General features: G+C 37.8%; 3 protein-coding genes across 4 annotated transcripts in view; 1 reads left to right on the top strand and 2 right to left on the bottom strand.

The window, feature by feature from the left end:
* LOC129417130 (heat shock 70 kDa protein 4L) overlaps positions 1-17,222 on the bottom strand; it is a 107,204-nt gene extending 89,982 nt beyond the window's left edge. The window contains exon 1 of the mRNA XM_073869564.1: positions 17,162-17,222. The gene's annotated coding sequence lies outside the window, so the exon portion shown is untranslated. The remainder of the gene's footprint in view (positions 1-17,161) is intronic.
* Positions 1-20,320, top strand: part of reep1 (receptor accessory protein 1) — a 79,668-nt gene extending 59,348 nt beyond the window's left edge. For both annotated transcript variants that reach the window (XM_073869566.1, XM_073869565.1), the window contains one exon: positions 17,959-20,320. In XM_073869566.1, the coding sequence (XP_073725667.1) occupies positions 17,959-18,036 (78 nt within the window). In that variant the 3' untranslated portion in view covers positions 18,037-20,320. The remainder of the gene's footprint in view (positions 1-17,958) is intronic.
* Positions 20,321-20,585: 265 nt separating this feature from the next.
* On the bottom strand, positions 20,586-22,978 carry LOC141365189 (large ribosomal subunit protein bL35m-like). Its single transcript, XM_073869152.1, has 4 exons — positions 22,908-22,978; positions 22,312-22,474; positions 21,836-21,981; positions 20,586-20,873 (listed from the first exon to the last, which is right to left on the bottom strand). Exons 1-4 carry the CDS (start codon positions 22,932-22,934, stop codon positions 20,685-20,687), a joined length of 525 nt encoding a protein of 174 aa, XP_073725253.1. The 5' UTR covers positions 22,935-22,978; the 3' UTR covers positions 20,586-20,684.
* Between the last annotated feature and the right edge of the window lie 285 nt (positions 22,979-23,263).

Here is a 23,263-nt window from a genome sequence, read left to right as displayed (position 1 = left end):
ATTGGCGTTATATTAAAATTTTCATCAGAAATGGCCGAAAATTGCAAAAAACGAAAAATTACCTTCAAATTTTTTGTTTTTTACACATAAATGGTTGTAACTTCGTAACGAAAATATATTTTTTCACCAGATTTGATACGCTGATGCATGAGCACATTCTGAGGCTACACAAAAAAAATGGTATGCTTTCACCACTAGATGGCCTTATAATTTAACAAAACCTTTGATAACAGGCCAGCCCTATGGTCATACAACTGTTTCTTAACTAAACTAAAGTGTATAGTCATAAAACTAGCTAGATGTAACACAATCATGACCTGATGTTGCATGCACAATTTTGTCATTGCGCCACCTACTGGTTTTGAGATTTTTTGCCTAAAACTACTGCAACAACACATCTAAAACCATAAGTCATCATGGATTATTCCTTTCATGGCTTTGACTATAATCACTTGTGGTTGCCAATTCACTCCCTAGGAACCAATGAGAATACCTTATCAACCGTTTTTTTCTAGAGCTATATCTCTGCATCAGAACATCGTAAAGACATGGGGATGGTCTCTTTTGACTCATTTAACTTGTTGTAACATTTTGTGAACCATGTTTTGCCACTGCAAACATCACTCACGTGTCTTTCAGTGCACTAATGTTCCATGATTGTCAATAACAGAAGGACAATTGCAGTAGACAAGAACATAGATTATTTTGGTTGTTTACTTTTGCGTTCTTCATCTGAAATCATTAGGTTTACCTAGGTTCTTATGTCTGCTTTTCCAAACTCATCTTTACATCCTTCTGTGCCCTTTTCGGCTTGACCCCGGTATTGCTGCTTGCAGCTATATTTATTATTAGTTATTCTTCTTCCGCCATTGCGGTCTATGGCAGCCCATAGAACCGTACGTAGGAAAGTTATGAAATTTGGCACACTGATAAAGGACAGTCCAATGTGTCCCCACAGCAAATTTGGAGTCTCTATGTCTAACCCACTAGCGCCACCAACAGTCCAAAGTTGCACTTATGTTTTTGCTTATAACTTCTGATCCGTAAGCCCTAGAAACAAAATTCTTACTTCCTCTGATTCCTTGGCTCAAGACGATTCGATTGGACCCTATGTCGTTATTTTCCGTCATAAAAATTGTTCCGCCATTTTGAATTATTCGTAAAACCTACTTTTTCGAACTCGTCCTAGGGCTTTTCTCCGATTGCCACGAAAATTGGTATGTATCATCTTGAGACACTCATGGCAAAAAGTTATCAAAAGAATTTCGATACAGCAATCCGTTGTCGTATACCGCCTTAACAAATTTTACGTAGAGCGCAAAAAAACTGATTTTAGGCTGTATCTTCGTCAAACTTAGGCCTATTGACACGACACTTGGTACTTCTGATGCCAGTCAGGAACCGAGGGTGCATGCACAGTTTCGTTGCAGCGCCACCTAGTGGCCAGAGAAATGTTTTATACACCTATAACTTTGGCTCCGATTGACGTATTTTCACAGGACTTGTTTCTTTGGAGTTCTGAATAGTTGCCGAGTCCAACGATACCAAACATGCCAGATTTCGCCTTACGGTTAACCCTGGGCAGCAAAATAGCGCTTAAAAAACACGCGTGAATATCTCCGCGAGCGTTATTCCGATCGTCTCGAAAACACCATAGGAAGAAACTAACCTTACCTTCTGAACAAAAAGTTCTATTGGCGTTATATTAAAATTTTCATCAGAAATTGCCGAAAATTGCAAAAAACGAAAAATTACATTCAAATTTTGTGTTTTTTACACATAAATGGTTGTAACTTCGTAACGAAAATATATTTTTTCACCAGATTTGCTACGCTGATGCATGAGCACATTCTGAGGCAACACAAAAAAAATTGTGTGCTTGCACCACTAGATGGCCTTATAATTGAACAAAACCTTTGATAACAAGCCAGCCTTATGGTCATACAACTGTTTCTTAACTAAACTAAAGTGTATTGTCATAAAACTAGCTAGATGTAACACAATCATGACCTGATGTTGCATGCACAATTTTTTCATTGCGCCACCTACTGGTTTTGAGATAGAATATAGTATTTTTGCCTAAAACTACTGCAACAACACATCTAAAACCATGAGTCATCATGGATTATTCCTTTCATGGCTTTGACTATAATCACTGGTGGTTGCCAAGTTACTCCCTAGCAACCATTGAGAATACCTTATCGACCGTTTTTGCAAAAGCTATATCTCAGCATCAAAACATCGTAGAGACACGGGGATGGTCTCTTTTGAGTTATTAAACTTGTTGTAACATGATGTGACCCATGTTTTGCCACTGCAAACACCACTCACATGTCCTTCAGTGCTCTAATGTTCCATGATTGTCAATAACAGAAGAACGATTGCAGTAGAGAAGAACTTAAATTATTTTTGTTTATAACTTTTTTGTTTTTTTTATCTAAAATTATTAGGTTTATCTAGGTTCTTCAATCTGCTTATCCAATTCAACTTTACTTTCTTCTGTGCCCTTTTTGGCTTGACCCCGGCATTGCTGCTTGCAGCTATATTTAGGGGTCAAGCCCCGAAGGGGCGTAGAACCCTATTGTATTTGTTAGTTTTCTTAATTTTATTATTATTATTAGTTATTCTTCTTCCGCCATTGCGGTCTATGGCAGCCCATAGAACCGTACGTAGGAAAGTTATGAAATTTGGCACACTGATAAACGACAGTCCAATGTGTCCCCACAGCAAATTTGGAGTCTCTATATCTAACCCACTAGCGCCACCAACAGTCCAAAATTGCACTTATGTTTTTGCCTATAACTTCTGACCCGTACGTCCTAGAAATTAAATTCTTGTTTCCTCTGATTCCTTGGCTCAAGACGATTCGATTGGACCCTATGACATCATTTTCCGTCATGAAAATTTTCCCGCCATTTTTAAATATTCATAAAACCTACTTTTGCGAACTCGTCCTAGAGCTTTTGCCGGATTGCCTTGAAAATCGGTATGCACCATCTAGAGACACTCAAGGCAAAAAGTTATTAAAAGAATTTTGATAAACCAATCCGTTGTCGTATAGCGCGTCAACAAATTTTACGTAGAGCTCAAAAAAACGGATTTGAGGCTGTATCTTCGCCAAACTTAAGCCTATTGACACGATACTTTGTATTTGTGATGCCAGTCAGGAACTAAGGGTGCATGCAGAGTTTCGTCACAGCGCCACCTAGTGGTCAGACTTATGTTTTACATGCCTATAACTTTGGCTCCGATTGACATATTTTCACAGGACTTGTTTCCTTTGAGTTCTAAATAGTTGCCGAGTCCAACGATACCAAACATACCCGAATTCGCCTTACGGTTAACCCTGCGCAGCAAAATAGCACTTAAGAAACACGCGTAAATATCTCCGCGAACGTTTTTCCGATCGACTCGAAAACACCATAGGAAGAAACTAACCTTACCTTCTGAACAAAAAGTTCTATTGGCGTTATATTAAAATTTTCATCAGAAATGGCCGAAAATTGCAAAAAACGAAAAATTACCTTCAAATTTTGTGTTTTTTACACATAAATGGTTGTAACTTTGTAACGAAAAGAGATTTTTTCACCAGATTTGATACGATGATGCATGAGCACATTCTGAGGCCACACAAAAAAAATTGTATGCTTGCACCACTAGATGGCCTTATAATTGAACAAAACCTTTGATAACAAGCCAGCCCTATGGTCATACAACTGTTTCTTAACTAAACTAAAGTGTATAGTCATAAAACTAGCTAGATGTAACACAATCATGACCTGATGTTGCATGCACAATTTTTTCATTGCGCCACCTACTGGTTTTGAGATGGAATATGGTATTTTTGCCTAAAACTACTGCAACAACACATCTAAAACCATGAGTCATCATGGATTATTCCTTTCATGGCTTTGACTATAATCACTGGTGGTTGCCAATTTACTCCCTAGCAACCATTGAGAATACCTTATCAACCGTTTTTGCAAAAGCTATATCTCTGCATCAGAACATCGTAGAGACATGGGGATGGTCTCTTTTGACTAATTAAACTTGTTGTAACATGATGTGACCACTGCAAACACCACTCACATGTCCTTCAGTGTTCTAATGTTCCATGATTGTCAATAACAGAAGGACGATTGCAGTAGACAAGAACTTAGATTAATTTTGTTGATAACTTTTTTGTTTTTTCATCTAAAATTATTAGATTTACCTAGGTTCTTCAATCTGCTTATCCAATCTCAATTTTACATCCTTTTGTGCCCTTTTCGGCTTGACCCCGGCATTGCTGCTTGCAGCTATATTTATTATTAGTTATTCTTCTTCCGCCATTGCGGTCTATGGCAGCCCATAGAACCGTACGTAGGAAAGTTATGAAATTTGGCACACTGATAAAGGACAGTCCAATGTGTCCCCACAGCAAATTTGGAGTCTCTATGTCTAACCCACTAGCGCCACCAACAGTCCAAAGTTGCACTTATGTTTTTGCCTATAACTTCTTATCCGTAAGCCCTAGAAACAAAATTCTTGGTTCCTCTGATTCCTTGGCTCAAGACGATTCCATTGGACCCTATGTCGTTATTTTCCGTCATGAAAATGTGTCCGCCATTTTGAATTATTCGTAAAACCTACTTTTTCGAACTCGTCCTAGAGCTTTTGTCCGATTGCCACCAAAATTGGTATGTATCATCTTGATACACTCATGGCAAAAAGTTATCAAAAGAATTTCGATACAGCAATCCGTTGTTGAATACCGCCTTAACGAATTTTACGTAGAGCGCAAAAAAACAGATTTTAGGCTGTATCTTCGTCAAACTTAGGCCTATTGACACGACACTTGGTACTTGTGATGCCAGTCAGGAACTGAGGGTGCATGCACAGTTTCGTCGCAGCGCCACCTAGTGGCCAGAAAAATGATTTATACACCTATAACTTTGGCTCCGATTGATGTATTTTCACAGGACTTCTTTGTTTGGAGTTCTGAATAGTTGCCGAGTCCAACGATACCAAACATGCCAGAATTCGCCTTACGGTTAACCCTGTGCAGCAAAATAGCGCTTAAAAAACACGCGTGAATATCTCCACGAGCGTTTTTCCGATTGACTCGAAAACACCATAGGAAGAAACTAACCTTACCTTCTGAACAAAAAGTTCTATTGGCGTTATATTAAAATTTTTATCAGAAATGGCCGAAAATTGCAAAAAACGAAAAAATACCTTCAAATTCTGTGTTTTTTACACATAAATGGTTGTAACTTTGTAACGAAAATATATTTTTCCACCAGATTTGATACGCTGATGCATGAGCACATTCTGAGCCTACACAAAAAAAATTGTATGCTTGCACCACTAGATGGCCTTATAATTGAACAAAACCTTTGATAACAAGCCAGCCCTATGGTCATACAACTGTTTCTTCACTAAACTAAAGTGTATAGACATAAAACTAGCTAGATATAACACAATCATGACCTGTTGTTGCATGCACAATTTTGTCATTGCGCCACCTACTGGTTTTGAGATAGAATATGGTATTTTTACCTAAAACTACTGCAACAACACATCTAAAACCATGAGTCATTATGGATTATTCCTTTCATGGCTTTGACTATAATCACTGGTGGTTGCCAATTCACTCCCTAGCAACCATTGAGAATACCTTATCAACCGTTTTTGCAAAAGCTATATCTCTGCATCAGAACATCGTAGAGACACAGGGATGGTCTCTTTTGACTAATTAAACTTGTTGTGACATGATGTGACCCATAATTTGCCACTGCAAACACCACTCACATGTCCTTCAGTGCTCTAATGTTCCATGCTTGTCAATAACAGAAAGACGATTGCATTAGACAAGAACATAGATCATGTTTGTTGATAACTTTTTGTTTTTTCATCTAAAATTATTAGGTTTACCTAGGTTCTTCAATCTGCTTATCCAATCTCAATTTTGCATCCTTTTGTGCCCTTTTCGGCTTGACCCCGGCATTGCTGCTTGCAGCTATATTTAGGGGTCAAGCCCCGAAGGGGCGAAGACCCCTATTGTATTTGTTAGTTTTCTTTTTATAATAATTATTATTATTAGTTATTCTTCTTCCGCCATTGCGGTCTATGGCAGCCCATACAACCGTACGTAGGAAAGTTATGAAATTTGGCACACTGATAAAGGACAGTCCAATGTGTCCCCACAGCAAATTTGGAGTCTCTATGTCTAACCCGCTAGCGCCACCAACAGTCCAAAGTTGCACTTATGTTTTTGCTTATAACTTCTGATCCGTAAGCCCTAGAAACAAAATTAGTACTTCTTCTGATTCCTTGGCTCAAGACGATTCGATTGGACCCTATGTCGTTATTTTCCGTCATAAAAATTGTTCCGCCATTTTGAATTATTCGTAAAACCTACTTTTTCGAACTCGTCCTAGGGCTTTTGTCCGATTGCCACGAAAATTGGTATGTATCATCTTGAGACACTCATGGTAAAAAGTTATCAAAAGAATTTCGATACAGCAATACGTTGTCGTATACCGCCTTAACGAATTTTACATAGAGCTCAAAAAAACAGATTTTAGGCTGTATCTTCGTCAAACTTAGGCCTATTGACACGACACTTGGTACTTCTGATGCCAGTCAGGAACCGAGGGTGCCTGCCCAGTTTCGTCGCAGCGCCACCTAGTGGCCAGAGAAATGTTTTATACACCTATAACTTTGGCTACGATTGACGTATTTTCACGGGATTTGTTTCCTTTGAGTTCTGAATAGTTGCCGAGTCCAACGATACCAAACATGCCAGAATCCGCCTTAAGATTAACCCTGCGCAGCAAAAAAGCGCTTAAAAAACACGTGTGAATATCTCCGCGACCGTTTTTCCGATCGACTCGAAAACACCATAGGAAGAAACTAACCTTACCTTCTGAACAAAAAGTTCTATTGGCGTTGTATTAAAATTTTCATTAGAAATGGCCGAAAATTGCAAAAAACGAAAAAGTACCTTCAAATTTTGTGTTTTTTACACATAAATGGTTGTAACTTCGTAACAAAAATATATTTTTTCACCAGATTTGATACGCTGATGGATGAGCACATTCTGAGGCTACACACAAAAAAAATTGTATGCTTGCACCACTAGATGGCCTTATAATTGAACAAAACCTTTGATAACAAGCCAGCCTTATGGTCATACAACTGTTTCTTAACTAAACTAAAGTGTATAGTCATAAAAGTAGCTAGATGTAACACAATCATGACCTGATGTTGCATGCACATTTTTTTCATTGCGCCACCTACTGGTTTTGAGGTAGAATATTGTATTTTTGCCTAAAACTACTGCAACAACACATCTAAAACCATGAGTAATCATGGATTATTCCTTTCATGACTTTGACTATAATCACTGGTGGTTGCCAATTCACTCCCTACCAACCATTGAGAATACCTTATCAACCGTTTTTGCAAAAGCTATATCTCTGCATCAGAACATCGTAGAGACACGGGGATGGTCTCTTTTGACTAATTAAACTTGTTATTACATGATGTTACCCATGTTTTGCAACTGCAAACACCACTGACATGTCCTTCAGTGCTCTAATGTTCCATGATTGTCAATAACAGAAGGATGATGGCAGTAGACAAGAATTTAGATTATTTTTGTGGATAACTTTTTTGTTTTTTCATCTAAAATTATTAGGTTTACTTAGGTTCTTCAATCTGCTTATCCATTCTCAATTTTACATCCTTTTGTGCCCTTTTCGGCTTGACCCCGGCATTGCTGCTTGCAGCTATATTTAGGGGTCAAGCCCCGAAGGGGCGAAGACCCCTATTGTATTTGTTAGTTTTCTTTTTACAATTATTATTAGTTATTCTTCTTCCGCCATTGCGGTCTATGGCAGCCCATAGAACCGTACGTAGGAAAGTTATGAAATTTGGCACACTGATAAAGGACACTCCAGTGTGTCCCCACAGCAAATTTGGAGTCTCTATGTCTAACCCGCTAGCGCCACCAACAGTCCAAAGTTGCACTTATGTTTTTGCTTATAACTTCTGGTCCGTATGTCCTAGAAACACAATTTTCATTTCCTCTGATTCCTTGGCTCAAGACGATTCGAAAGGACCCTATGACGTCATTTTCCGTCATAATTTTTTTTCCACTATTTTGAATTATTCGTAAAACCTACTTTTTCGAACTTGTCCTAGAGCTTTTGTCCAATTGCCACGAAAATCGGCACGTAGCATCTAGAGACACTCATGGCAAAAAGTTATCAAAAGAATTTCAATACACCAATCCGTTGTCGTATACCGCCTTAACAAATTTTACGTAGAGTGCAAAAAAACTGATTTTAGGCTGTATCTTCGTCAAACTTAGGCCTATTGACATGACACTTGGTACTTGTGATGCCAGTCAGGAACTGAGGGTGCATGCACAGTTTCGTCGCAGCGCCACCTAGTGGTCAGATTAATGTATTACACGCCTATAACTTTGGCTGCGGTCAATGTATTGTCACGGGACTTGTTTCCTTGGAGTTCTGAATAGTTGCCGAGTCCAACGATACCAAACTTGCCAGAATTCGCCTTACGGTTAACCCTGCGCAGCAAAATAGCGCTTAAAAAACACGCGCGAATATCTCCGCGAGCGTAATTCTGATCGACTCAAAAACACCATAGGAAGAAACTAACCTTACCTTCTGAACAAAAAGTTCTATTGGCGTTATATTAAAATTTTCATCAGAAATGGCCGAAAAATGCAAAAAACGAAAAATTACCTTTAAATTTTGTATTTTTTACACATAAATGGTTATAACTTCGCAACGAAAAGAGATTTTTTCACCAGATTTGATACGCTGATGTACGACCACAGTCTGAGGCTACACAAAAAAAATTGCTTGCTTGCACCACTAGTTGGCGTTATAATTGAACAAAACCTGTGATATCAAGCCAGCCCTATGGTCATACAACTGTTTCTTCACTAAACTAAAGTGTATAGACATAAAAATAGCTCAATGTAACGTAATTATGACCTGAAGTTGCATGCACAATTTTGTCACAGCGCCACCTAGTGGTTTTGAGATAGAAAATGGTAATTTTTGCCTAAAACTACTGCAACAAACACATCTAAAACCATAAATCATCATGGATTATTCATTTCATGGCTAGGATTATAATCACTGGTGGATGTCAATTTACTGTCTAGCAACCAATGAGAATACCTTATCAACTGTTTTTGCAACAGCTTTTTCTCTGCATCAGAACAGCGTAGAGACATGGGGATGGTCTCTTTTGACTCATTTAACTTGCTGTAACATGTTGTGACCCATGTTTTGCCACTGCAAACATCACATACATGTCTTTCAGTGCTCTAATGTTCCATGATTGTCAATAACAGAAGGACGATTGCAGTAGACAAGAACAGATTATTTTTGTTGATTACTTTTGCATTTTTTTCATCTGAAATCATAAGGTTTCCCTAGGTTCTTTAGTCTGCTTATCCAAACGCAACTTTACATCCTTCTGTGCCCTTTTCGGCTTGACCCCGGCATTGCTGCTTGCAGCTATATTTAGGGGTCAAGCCCCGAAGGGGCGTAGAACCCTATTGTATTTGTTAGTTTTCTTAATTTTATTATTATTATTATTAGTTATTCTTCTTCCGCCATTGCGGTCTATGGCAGCCCATAGAACCGTACGTAGGAAAGTTATGAAATTTGGCACACTGATAAACGACAGTCCAATGTGTCCCCACAGCAAATTTGGAGTCTCTATATCTAACCCACTAGCGCCACCAACAGTCCAAAATTGCACTTATGTTTTTGCCTATAACTTCTGACCCGTACGTCCTAGAAATTAAATTCTTGTTTCCTCTGATTCCTTGGCTCAAGACGATTCGATTGGACCCTATGACGTCATTTTCCGTCATGAAAATCTTCCCGCCATTTTTAAATATTCATAAAACCTACTTTTGCGAACTCGTCCTAGAGCTTTTGCCGGATTGCCTTGAAAATCGGTATGCACCATCTAGAGACACTCAAGGCAAAAAGTTATTAAAAGAATTTTGATAAACCAATCCGTTGTCGTATAGCGCGTCAACAAATTTTACGTAGAGCTCAAAAAAACGGATTTGAGGCTGTATCTTCGCCAAACTTAAGCCTATTGACACGATACTTTGTATTTGTGATGCCAGTCAGGAACTAAGGGTGCATGCAGAGTTTCGTCACAGCGCCACCTAGTGGTCAGACTTATGTTTTACATGCCTATAACTTTGGCTCCGATTGACATATTTTCACAGGACTTGTTTCCTTTGAGTTCTAAATAGTTGCCGAGTCCAACGATACCAAACATACCCGAATTCGCCTTACGGTTAACCCTGCGCAGCAAAATAGCACTTAAGAAACACGCGTAAATATCTCCGCGAACGTTTTTCCGATCGACTCGAAAACACCATAGGAAGAAACTAACCTTACCTTCTGAACAAAAAGTTCTATTGGCGTTATATTAAAATTTTCATCAGAAATGGCCGAAAATTGCAAAAAACGAAAAATTACCTTCAAATTTTGTGTTTTTTACACATAAATGGTTGTAACTTTGTAACGAAAAGAGATTTTTTCACCAGATTTGATACGATGATGCATGAGCACATTCTGAGGCCACACAAAAAAATCTGTATGCGTGCACAACTAGTTGGCCTTATAATTGAACAAAATCTTTGATATCAAGCCAGCCCTATGGTCATACAACTGTTTCTTAACTAAACTAAAGTGTATAGTCATAAAACTAGCTAGATGTAACACAATCATGACCTGATGTTGCATGCACAATTTTTTCATTGCGCCACCTACTGGTTTTGAGATGGAATATGGTATTTTTGCCTAAAACTACTGCAACAACACATCTAAAACCATGAGTCATCATGGATTATTCCTTTCATGGCTTTGACTATAATCACTGGTGGTTGCCAATTTACTCCCTAGCAACCATTGAGAATACCTTATCAACCGTTTTTGCAAAAGCTATATCTCTGCATCAGAACATCGTAGAGACATGGGGATGGTCTCTTTTGACTAATTAAACTTGTTGTAACATGATGTGACCACTGCAAACACCACTCACATGTCCTTCAGTGTTCTAATGTTCCATGATTGTCAATAACAGAAGGACGATTGCAGTAGACAAGAACTTAGATTAATTTTGTTGATAACTTTTTTGTTTTTTCATCTAAAATTATTAGATTTACCTAGGTTCTTCAATCTGCTTATCCAATCTCAATTTTACATCCTTTTGTGCCCTTTTCGGCTTGACCCCGGCATTGCTGCTTGCAGCTATATTTATTATTAGTTATTCTTCTTCCGCCATTGCGGTCTATGGCAGCCCATAGAACCGTACGTAGGAAAGTTATGAAATTTGGCACACTGATAAAGGACAGTCCAATGTGTCCCCACAGCAAATTTGGAGTCTCTATGTCTAACCCACTAGCGCCACCAACAGTCCAAAGTTGCACTTATGTTTTTGCCTATAACTTCTTATCCGTAAGCCCTAGAAACAAAATTCTTGGTTCCTCTGATTCCTTGGCTCAAGACGATTCCATTGGACCCTATGACATCATTTTCCGTCATGAAATTTTTTCGCCATTTTGAATTATTCGTAAAACCTACTTTTGCGAACTCGTCCTAGAGCTTTTCCCCGATTTCCACGAAAATTGGTATGCAGCATCTAGAGACACTCAAGGCAAAAAGTTATTAAAAGAATTTCGATAAACCAATCCGTTGTCGTATAGCGCGTCAACAAATTTTACATAGAGCGCAAAAAAACAGATTTTAGGCTGTATCTTCTCCAAACTTAGGCCTATTGACACAAATCTTGGTACTTGAGATGCCAGTCAGGAACTGAGGGAGCATGCACAGTTTCGTTGCAGCGCCACCTAGTGGCCAGACGAATGTTTTATAGGCCTATAACTTTGGCTATGATCATCATATTTACAAGGGACTGGTTTCCTTGGAGTTTTGAATAGTTGCCGAGTCCAACGATACCAAACATGCCAGGATTCGCCTTACGGTTAACCCTGTGCGGCAAAATAGTGCTTAAAAAACACGCGCGAATATCTCCGCGACCGTAATTCTGATCGACTCAAAAACACCATAGGAAGAAACTAACCTTACCTTCTGAACAAAAAGTTCTATCGGCGTTATATTAAAATTTTCATCAGAAATGACCGAAAAATGCAAAAAACGAAAAATTACATTTTAAATTTTGTATTTTTTACACATAAATGGTTATAACTTCGCAACGAAAAGAGATTTTTTCACCAGATTTGATACGCTGATGTACGACCACAGTCTGAGGCTACAAAAAAAAATTGCTTGCTTGCACCACTAGTTGGCGTTATAATTGAACAAAACCTGTGATATCAAGCCAGCCCTATGGTCATACAACTGTTTCTTCACTAAACTAAAGTGTATAGTCATAAAACTAGCTCGATGTAACGTAATCATGACCTGAAGTTGCATGCACAATTTTGTCACAGCGCCACCTAGTGGTTTTGAGATAGAAAATTGAAAATTTTGCCTAAAACTACTGCAACAACACATCTAAAACCACAAGTCATCATGGATTATTCATTTCATGGCTTGGATTATAATCACTGGTGGATGTCAATTTACTCTCTAGCAACCAATGAGAATACCTTATCAACTGTTTTTGCAAGAGCTTTATCTCTGCATCAGAACAGCGTAGAGACATGGGGGTGGGCTCTTTTGACTTATTAACACCACTGTAACATTTTGTGAGCTGAGTATTACCACTGCAAGCACCACTCACATTTCCTTCAGTGTTCTAGTTGTCAATGCTCCTCAAGACGTGAGGGAGAGATTTCACTGAATAAGAACACAGCTTTTTTGTTGATTACTGTTATATTAATTTGTCTGAAATCAGGAGGTTTTGCTAGGTTTTTTAAACTGCTCAACTGGACTCAAGTTTACCTTCTTCTGTGCCCTTTTTGGCTTGACCCCGGTATCGCTGCCTGCAGCTATATTTTGTTTTGTTGTTGTTTTAAATCAAATGTAGTAAAACATTGTTAATTTTCATAAGGGTTCTTAAAGACATTTGACAGGTGTGCGATTATCGAAAAATAATGCGTATCTGCAGAGCATTTTTCAACCAATAAGAATAAAGCATTCAACAGCCCTGGCCTTACGAAAATTAACCATGTTTTTTTGTAGTTAAAGTATAGTAACCATGGTTTTTTGGTGTATTGATTACTATTAGCAAAACCACTGTTTTACTACACTGTCAGTAACCATGGTTTAACTATGTTTTTAAAACCGTTTTACTACAGTTACCATAGTTTTTTGGTTTAAACTGTAGTAAAACCATGGTTAAAAACATAGTTAAACCATGGGTAAGGGTGTGGTATAATCATAGTCTATTTTCGTTTTATAGAAAAGATCTGCTTGGTTTTCTTCAGAAAGTCATACAGTTTTTAGACTATGGTTAATACTGTAATGAGAGTTTTAGGAGAATTATTGCTGTACATCAAGGGTGTCCAGTCTGGAGGATTACTGTCCAGTTAGTGTTTAAGTTAGATCCAAAGCCAGTGGCGGTCCTGGCTAGATTTACGCCCTGGGCGAACCATCCCTTGGCCGCCCCCAGAAAAAAAAGAATTACCCCCAAACCCCGCCACCAACATGTATTATTTTGTTATATATAATCTTAAATACAAAAAGGTAGCAAGAACAGAGAAAAACATGTACTACAGTATAAACACCCACTCACGCACACACACACACACACGCACGCACACACACACACACACAGGCACGCACGCACACGCGCACGCGCACACGCACACGCACACGCACACACACACACACACACACACACACACACACACACACACACACACAGCTGTGGAATATCTGACTCTTCATTTTGGCCAGTGGGTGCTCTAGCTCTAAAATATTTCAGAAGTGCCTCTGAATTAACAATTAAGATACAATTATGTAAGTTACTTATTTCACACATGCATCAGTTACTCAATTAAAATGACCTTAACACACAATTTATTAGGGGTCAAGCCACGAAGTGGCGTAGACACCTATTGTTTCTGTTAGTTTTCTTATTATTATTTATCTTCCTCGTTCTTCCACCCAAAAGTCAATGGCAGCCCATAGAACCGTACGTAGGAAAGTTATGAAATTTGGCACACATGTAGAGGACAGTCTCAGAAGTTACTATAGCAACAAAGGTGTGTCTGACTCAAACCCTCTAGCGCCACCAACAGTCCAAAAATCCACTAATGTTCATGCTCGTAACTTCTGACCCGTGAGTCCTAGAAACTAAATTCTTGTTTCCTCTGAATCCTTGGCTCATGATGATTCAATTGCACACATTGATGTCATTTGTGTCATGCAAATCTTTCCGCCATTTTGAATTTTCCGTAAAACCTACTTTTTCGAACTCCTCCTAGAGCGTTCGTCCGATTTGCATGTCCTTTGGTATGTAGCATCTAGAGACACCACAGACAAAAAGTTATCAAAAGCTTTTTGATAGACCAATGCGTTCTCATATAAATTGACAACATATATGGCGGCGAGCACGCCAAAACGGACGTGAGGCCGTATCTTCGCAAAACTTTTGTGTATCGACACGAAACTTGGTATATGTCATAACAGTCATGACCTGAGGGTGCCTGCAACGTTTCGTCACAGCGCCACCTAGTGGTCACGAGATTCGAAAAATGCCTATTTTCGCTTATAACTACTTCAAACTTGAGTCTAAAATCATGAAGGAGGTCTTGTTAGGTTCCTTGAGGCATGCCGAGTCAAACGATACCAAACCGTTTTCGGTCGGCCATTTTGGGTGTCGGCCATTTTGAATTTTCTCATTAAGTTCAGTATTTCACAAACAGAATGGCGTATCGCTACGAAATTTGGCATGGTTCATCAGTGACATGTTCTGAGCGCACCTATAAATCTTTAGGACAGCGCCACCTAGTGGTCAGGATATGTACATAAATTGTTTAAAATCTTTATTTCATTTGATTAAATTGCCACACTGACATGAGACTTCACTCTATTGATTCCTTGGCTCGTGCTGAGTCCGACTGTACCAAATATGTCTGAGTCAAACCTACTTCCTGTCGGCCATTTTGAATTATATTGAACACCTACTTTTTCGAACTCCTCCTAGAGCGCTCGTTTGATTGGCTTGATTTTTGGTAGGCATCATCTAGAGACACTCCAGACAAAAAGTTATCAAAAGCTTTTCGGTAGACCTATCCGTTGTCGTATAACGCATCAAAGAATGCGAGGGCGAGCACGCCAAAATGTGTTTGAGCCTGTATCTTCGCAAAACTTTTGCGTATTAATATGAGACTTGGTATATGTCATAACAGTGATGTCCTGAGGGTGCATGCACCGTTTCGTCACACTGCCCCCTACTGGTCACGGAATATAAAAAATGTCTATTTTTGCTTATAACTACTGCAAACTTGAATGTAAAATTATGAGACTGGTCTTTTTTAGATTTCGTGAGGCATGCCGAGTCAAACGATACCAAATGGTTTTTGGTCGGCCATTTTGTGTGTCGGCCATTTTGAATTTTTCTTTAAGTTCAAGTATTTCAGAAACGCAATTGCGTATTGTTATGAAACTTGGTATGGTTCATCAGCAACATGTTCTGGGAGGACTTGTAAACTTTTCGGTGCCCCCTAGTGGTCAAGAGATTTGAAGCTATATCTCTGCATCTCTTTATCGTATTTACACCAAATTTGGTGGGTGTCATCACAATCAAGACCTGAGTCACAATTTATTTTTTGGTCAGTGCCCCCTAGTGGTCAAGTCATTTAAGGCTATATCTCTGCATCTCTTTATTGTATTTACACCAAATTTGGTGGGTGTCATCACAGTCATGACCTGAGGCACCATCTATTGTTTCGGCACAGCGCCACCTAGTGGTCTCAAGATACGAAAAAATTCATAAAACTAATGCAAACTTAGATCTTAAATCATGACAGTCATCACGTATGAATCATTTTTTGCCATGTTTGGCTTGACCCCGGTATCGCTGCTTGCAGCTATATTTAGTATTTGTTAACATCCTATAAACTAAGCATACACTGCAAATTATTTAAAAAGCTATATCACTGTCGCTTACAAAATGCCATGTCAATGTATATTAGAAGTTGACACATATAGCGTAAAGCAATAAAAAATTACACAGTCAGGAGGGCTGTGTGAATTTGCACTTTTTGTGTTGCACACACAAACTAGACTGTGTTGCCTATAGAGTGAATTTAGTTGCATGGCATGATGCCTCAATTCTAATAGTTGCTAGTTCAGCAAAACTAAAACCAAATACAATCGTATTCTGTGGCTAATAGCAACATATTAGCAAGAGTGCGAGGCTAATATAAATAGCCTATTTCCTACTGTCACGTCACTCTGTCACTCATAGAAATCGGCATACCTTTATCTTTTGCCCGTTTCTCCTCATCTTCTTTTCCTGAACCGGGCAACTGAGATGGCTACTTTGGTCTTTTAATTTGATCCATGATGATGAAGATGAAGACTCGTCATCATTAACTTTGCATTACATTTTGCCATCAACAACGTCCGTTTTACCCGTCAATCAACCGGAGTCACGTGACGTGAGTCACGTAATAGATGACTCTACAGAATTTTTTTCACATAACCCAATTAATTACATGTTCGTAGGTATATGTCTATGTTAATTTTAGGAATGAAAAATACAATTTATTTGGAAGCAGACGCAGCAGTTTGTGTTGTGTGGCCTCTGGCCTGGGATCAGTCAATCCCTCACTCGCCCCCCTTAAGGCGAGCGAGGGACTTGCAGTCGCAAGTTGATTCCCCGCCCCCCTCACCCGTGCCTTTTCTGAGACGCACAAAACTGTGTTTCTCAGCACTAACTTGACATAGAAATGAGAGGTTTTGATATTTTTTTATTTTTTTATAGGGCGCTCGTGCGCCCTCACATAGATTGCGCCCTGGGCGTTCGCCCACATTGCCCATAGCAAAAACCGGCCCTGTCCAAAGCTAACTCATATCTGTCTTGTAATTGTCAAGTAAGCATGCTGAGGTCTTTAAAAATACCGCATTTTGTCCTGTACTGACGAAGTATTTGATGTCTATTCTTAAACACGCTGTATTCAAAGTACACTTACCTTTAATTTTCCGCGCCCGTTTCTCGCGTTCATGCATTTTACGCGGCGCCACCCAGACTGACAGGCAGATGACATCAAAGTACCGCGAGAGCGCTTCAAAAGCAGACATCTCCGTATGATTTCTCGAATTGCCCTCGGGTCTCGCGGTACTTGCGATATCATACGCTTAGATAGTTTATTATATCGGCTGTTGCATTTATTTATTTATTTTTCATGTTCCATGGAAATGTACAAAGCTATACACAATTTGTAATTACAATTATTAATGAGAAAAAATTGATATCATACGCTGGTCGGATTATTTCATAAAAATAATAAACCCTACTACAGATTTGCGCCATCTATTGGATTTTGTTTGCATTGTTCGTAATTAGTAATTTTGAACAAAATCCTTGAACTCATTTATACCCATAATGCACACCCAATACCCTTGCCAGTTTGAGATGGCTGCCTGACTGGAGTCAGCTTGAGGGCACAAATCTCAAATATCACTATAAAGGAAATAGTGAATGAGTAAAGGAGTGAGCATTTTTACACACAGCACTTGGTTTGCTTATTTCATTAATGTCGGGGCAAAAAACTGACATCTCATTAATATTTACATTTTTTTTTTTATTTACATTATTTACATGTAGTTTTTACTCCTATCTGCTGATCTGTGCCTGTGCTTGTGTTGATTTGTGAACACTTCAAATGTGTGCATACTGTGCCTCTCTGCTTTTATCTGCTGTCTGTATGATGGCCTCAGTTATGTTGACGTTGATCTCAGACATCTCTTTATTCTCATCCTCTATTAGCCTCCTCCTAGAAACCTGAGACCCGTCACCCGATCCAGATCAAAGACCACCCTCTCTTCAGACACTGAAGCTATGTGACTGTGCATATGCTCCGGGAGTGCTTTAGCTGTCCTACCTGCAACAACGGGAGATGCAATGAGCGAAGGCAGAGAAAAAAGGAATGCAGCCAAAATATTAAAATATTCAAAAGCAGCTTTGCTCTGTTATGAGGTAACCAAAGTGACGTGCAACATTTCACTTTTGATCTTTGACACTTAATGGGAAGGATATACATTTATGGTAGGCAACATATGTGTACATACATACTGCTGCTCTGAGACTCCTTTGGGGTTATTGAACTGGTTTTGTACATATTTACGTTATGTTTGAGTGTAGATCGTTTGATTTCTCGGTATGATATTGGGAGAAAACAATGCATGCATGTGTCCTTGGTCTTGTGTCTCGGGTCCCCCAACCATCCATAAGTCATGACCACACAGTCATCTCATTTTTATGACAGGGATATTTAATTTTTTGGGTTGAGTGTCTAAAACTCACATGTTAAATAAGGAGAGTTCAGATTTTGGCTTTCTTTGAATGGTAGTTCTTTGGAAAAGATTTACCTCACCGATATGGTTGCTGTGTTTGGCCTCAAACTTAACATTTATCTGATGATTTCTGAACAAACAAATGCAAGCGTTTGTGCAAAGAATGATCATTGAATACAAACTCGTAGTTTAACCAAAAACAGGTATTGATTACCTGATACCAATCATATTATTATGCACAATAAATGATTTATAAAGTGCAATGGACAGTGTAATTTTGCTGAACTATAATACAAAATGTATGCTGTTGCTTTCAAATAGATAAACATATTCGAGGAGGAAATCAAAGTGTTTATTTTGATCATTATTATTATTATTAGGCATGTACAGTATTTTAAATCATTTATAAACATTTCAAAACTGTTTGATTATAATAGATTTTATTTGTTTTTGATTTTTACATTTCTTTTCTTTAGTTGCATGTATTTACACGAAATGTTGACGATTTGAATGTGTTTCACACTTTTGGCCTCCACTTGTTAAGCGTGCTCAGTATTACTTTTAAAGTACCTTATCAGAGTTGGGTTTAGTGGCATTAGTGGTGCTTTGGTACAACACAAAGCGGGTCTCTTACTCACTTATTGGTAGCATTAACATATTTAGTCATATAAGAGGAATCGACAGGTAATATAAATGTCCAAATACTGTGCGTTTACACTGACATGTATCACAGCTTGGTGTTGTATCATTCCTGATTACAGTAGTGTGTTAGAATAACTTAGAGCTGTAATACTCTTGTATGTCCTGAAGTGGGCAGTAGAGTCTGAACTCTTTCAAATGCATAGCCCAGATGTTGATATTGAAAGAGTTGATATTCAATATTTATAGCAGGTTGAAGAGAATATGTTTTAGGCTGTGAGAATAATGACAATCCTAATCCTATAAACACACTTTGTAAAATCAAGGGGGTACTGTATGTAAAATCTTGGAACTGTCCAAATGAAATGTTTTGGAAACAAACCTCACTGACAAAATATCTGCCTCAGGAATTGTTCTTTTAGACTTTCATCACAGATATATTTACACTTGTAAAACTTTTTACAATGCGTAAAGGTCATTGAGCAGTGATGAAGTGTGAAAACTATAAGACATTTAGTGATAAATGTCAGTAGGTTGTCTGACTTGGTTACAGTTGATTGTACTGCATTTTACTTGGTTAACCATCCAATTTTTTTTTTTTGCTTACGGTTTTCAATTTTATGAGTGAGATGAAAATCCAGCGTTTTATTTAAAATCCAGCATTTTATTTAAGTAGGATAAGTGTGCTCTACATGGAATAATTTTCAGCTTTTTACAGCATATAAAAATAGTAGCCGAACTTTTAATATGTTTCATAATGAAGTTATTAAAGGGTCAACCTTTAACATTTCTTACTATATGAAGACCAGTTTAGTTGTGTAATATGTCTTTCTCCTATGTAATTAAATGGGTAAATATGGAATATTTATGAACTTAATCAAATTTAAATAACAAAAAATATATAAAATATAATTTACATGATTGGTCTACTCTGCAGTTTTAAATATGCAAGTGAGACATTTCACACTTATGCGCCTTATCATGCCATAAGTACATTTAGATCAAATCAAGGACTAGTGCAAGTTTTTGTGCCAGAGCAGAAGGAACCTAAGGATGTCAAAATTAAACTTTCAGGAATTCACTTTCTTCTCAAACATTTGCAGCATCACTACTGAGAAGTATTTCCATACTCCACATCTGTTATGTCTGGCAGGCCAGAATATATCTCATTGGTCAAGGTCCTTTACTGAATATGTCTAGAGAGTAAAAAAGACAGAGGTTGATGTAAAAGAAATAAATGTATTGACATTCAGCAATTAAAAGGTGAATGTAAACCTGCGTCATGTGACTTCTTTACTGCAAAATATGTGCGACATAATTACATTTCCATAAATAATTTGCTATAAATATGTAACAACGATCTCATCTAATTGCACAAAATTAAAGAACTGATGCTTAATATTCTGATTTGTAATATTTAACCATCTGTAGGGAACATACAGATCTCATGTTTTTAAAGCTTTATTTATTGACTCACAGATTTTTTTTACAACAAATTGTTAAATAGCAAAGGCATTTGAAATGTGGATAAACATTTAATGTGTTTCTAGCATCAGTGGTTTACACTTTAAGGTTAACTCTATCATGGTACTTCTGGTAGGGGTCATTAAGGTACCAATTTCTTCTTTTCCAATAGGGTGTGGTCATTTTATCTAACAGTTTGGATTGAGTTTTATTACAGAAGACATGTTCTCTCAGACGCTTCTTCCTGGTTGCCGACTTCTTCCACAGCTTTTTCTTATAACCAGCCTGAAAATAACAGCTTTGTTAAAAAGATGAAACACGCAGGACAACATTATCCAGCTACGGCTGTGGTTCTCGAACGAGGACGTGGCCAACTGGGTGGGGGTGAGTGTTAGGTTTGGGCACAAAATGGTGCCAGGGGGCCTCAGTTTTTACACATGCATGTATAATTTTAAGAAAAAAATATATTTATATAATAAATATTTATATAAATATAAACATGTATATACACATGCAAATGTTTCTTAATTATATACATGCGTGTGTTTGTGTGTGTGTATTTATACATAATTATTATACACAGTACATCCACATATTATGTGAACAAAAACTTTTATTCTGCAAATGATTAGTCGCGACTAATCGTGAGGCAGCACTATATGAACTACATTAATTTATCATAAATGCTCCAGCTAAGACAGTGGTTCTCAAACTGGGGGACAGGTTTGGGCATGAGATTATTATCATATTTAATGAAATACAAAAAAAAGCCTGTGTTCCCGGCTCTGTGGTCCTTTGCCGGTGTTCCTCTATCTCCACCCAACACTTTCCTGTCAACTCTCTACTAACACTATTCAAAAATAAAGGCATAAAAAGCCCTAAAAATATATTTAGAAAAAAAGCCTGTGTAAAAACATTTGAAAAATAAGGCCATAGGCACTACATTGTATAATTGAATATTTGTTTAATAATTACAATTCTAAGTTTGAGATTTTGATGACGTTTTCTTTAGGAGGACGCAAAGGGATGCACCCTGCACTGGAAAAAGCTTGAAAACATAGAAAAGCTTGAGAACCACTGATCTGAGGAAAAGTTAAACAAATAGTCTTATGTTTTGTTGTGATTCCAAAGAAACTATTGACATCTATGGTAGTTCCATTATCTTATCAATTTAGCCTGAGATTGCAAAATAGCTACTAATATAAAAAATTAATGAAGAATTTAAGCAGGATCATATCAAAATATACCTTTCTCCTCAACCACAGGCCACAGTGCAGCCTGAGAAACCGCTGCGTCACAGACTTTACTGATTTCCTTTTGCCTTTCGAAATACTGTAGTATGTCAAGTTTCTACTCTGCTGAAGCTTCAGGGAAGGGATGAGTGGGGTTACACTGCAAAACAAGAAAAGTGGTTATTACACTGTAGAAAATTTAAGTTAAATTAACTTAAGGTTTTTAAGGCAACCAGGTAACTTACTTTTTTAGTTAATTCAACTTAAAAATATTAGTTGAGACAACATATTTTACACAACTTGTTTTGAGTCAACTAATATTGTTAAACAAATAATTATTTAACAGGAAACTATGGCATCTTACACAAATACTTGGGGCATATGAAGTTCTTTTAATGCATTAATGTTGGGATGGGATGTTTTGTGCAGTGTAATCAAACACCTTTCGTATCTGACATACATCATAACATACAGACAGTTAAGATTTACACGTTCCAGTAGAGCAGTCTGTTGTACAGTGCTATGAAGAGGATGCAGTGGTCTAAAGACATGTCTCTGCACAAGAGTTGAGAAGCGAGGTGTCTGATATGCGACTCTGACAGCATGAGAGAGACAGTCTCTTCCTAGCAGCGACAGAGGTCTCAGCAAACCAGATCATCAGATAAGCACATGTAGTTTAGTCAAAGTAATACAATCTGCTGACAATACTACCCCGAATGAATGCGTGTAACTGTTAGGCAGATTACATTCTCACATTCAGTCTCATAAAAGTATTGCAAAAACATCACGTGCAATATACGCTTTTGCATTCGCTATCACATTACAATAAAGCGTATGTAGATTAACATTTTAAGTAGAACACATAAAATAAAAGATGCTAGATTAAAATTGTAATAGTGAGCAACCATGTCATTTTATACTATTTTATACCACCAGGCAGCCCGAAATACAAAGTTTTCTGCATTACAGCAGATATACACAAATAGTAACAGCGCACACGAAATTTGTCCTAGGCAGAAAGTCTCAAAATCATTTTAATAAAATTAACAAAACATCTTAAATATGAACTTAAGCATTTCGTACCAGAAAGACTTCTCGCCAAGGTGGCCGCCATCTTAAACTCCACTGACGCGTGAACCTACCGTGCCCGGTTTGGACCAAACAAAACGCGTTGCGTAAACAGCGAAGCAGAGCGCTACAACTAATGTCAACTAGAAAAAACGAAACAAAAAACTAATGTCAACTAGATAGAATAACAAACATACACCTAGTAAATAAAACTCACATTGATAACACAGAATAACGTACAATCATCATTAAATCCTTTTAGCAGTTTATTTTACAGAATTTTTGACTTTATTCCATATAAACCTTTGCTCTCCAGAACACATTTCAGTTTTGGTTTAAATTCTTTTAAGTTCAAGTATTTGGATTATAAACACT

The sequence above is a fragment of the Misgurnus anguillicaudatus genome, chromosome 7 (assembly GCF_027580225.2).
Source record: "Misgurnus anguillicaudatus chromosome 7, ASM2758022v2, whole genome shotgun sequence".
In the NCBI taxonomy this organism is placed as follows: Eukaryota; Metazoa; Chordata; class Actinopteri; order Cypriniformes; family Cobitidae; genus Misgurnus; species Misgurnus anguillicaudatus.
The sequence above is the reverse complement of the archived record's forward strand: the minus strand, read 5'-3'. Positions and strand labels throughout refer to the sequence as shown.

Bases quoted from the DNA above. Each gene is read 5' to 3' on its own strand.
- LOC141365189 (XM_073869152.1), bottom strand. From the start codon at position 22,934: ATGGCGGCCACCTTGGCGAGAAGTCTT. The intron at 22,475-22,907 runs TCTGGTACGAAA...CTTATCTGATGA, and splicing joins CCACCTTGGCGAGAAGTCTT to TCTGGTTTGCTGAGACCTCT. The intron at 21,982-22,311 runs GTGTAAATCTTA...TCTTGTTTTGCA, and splicing joins ACAGACTGCTCTACTGGAAC to GTGTAACCCCACTCATCCCT.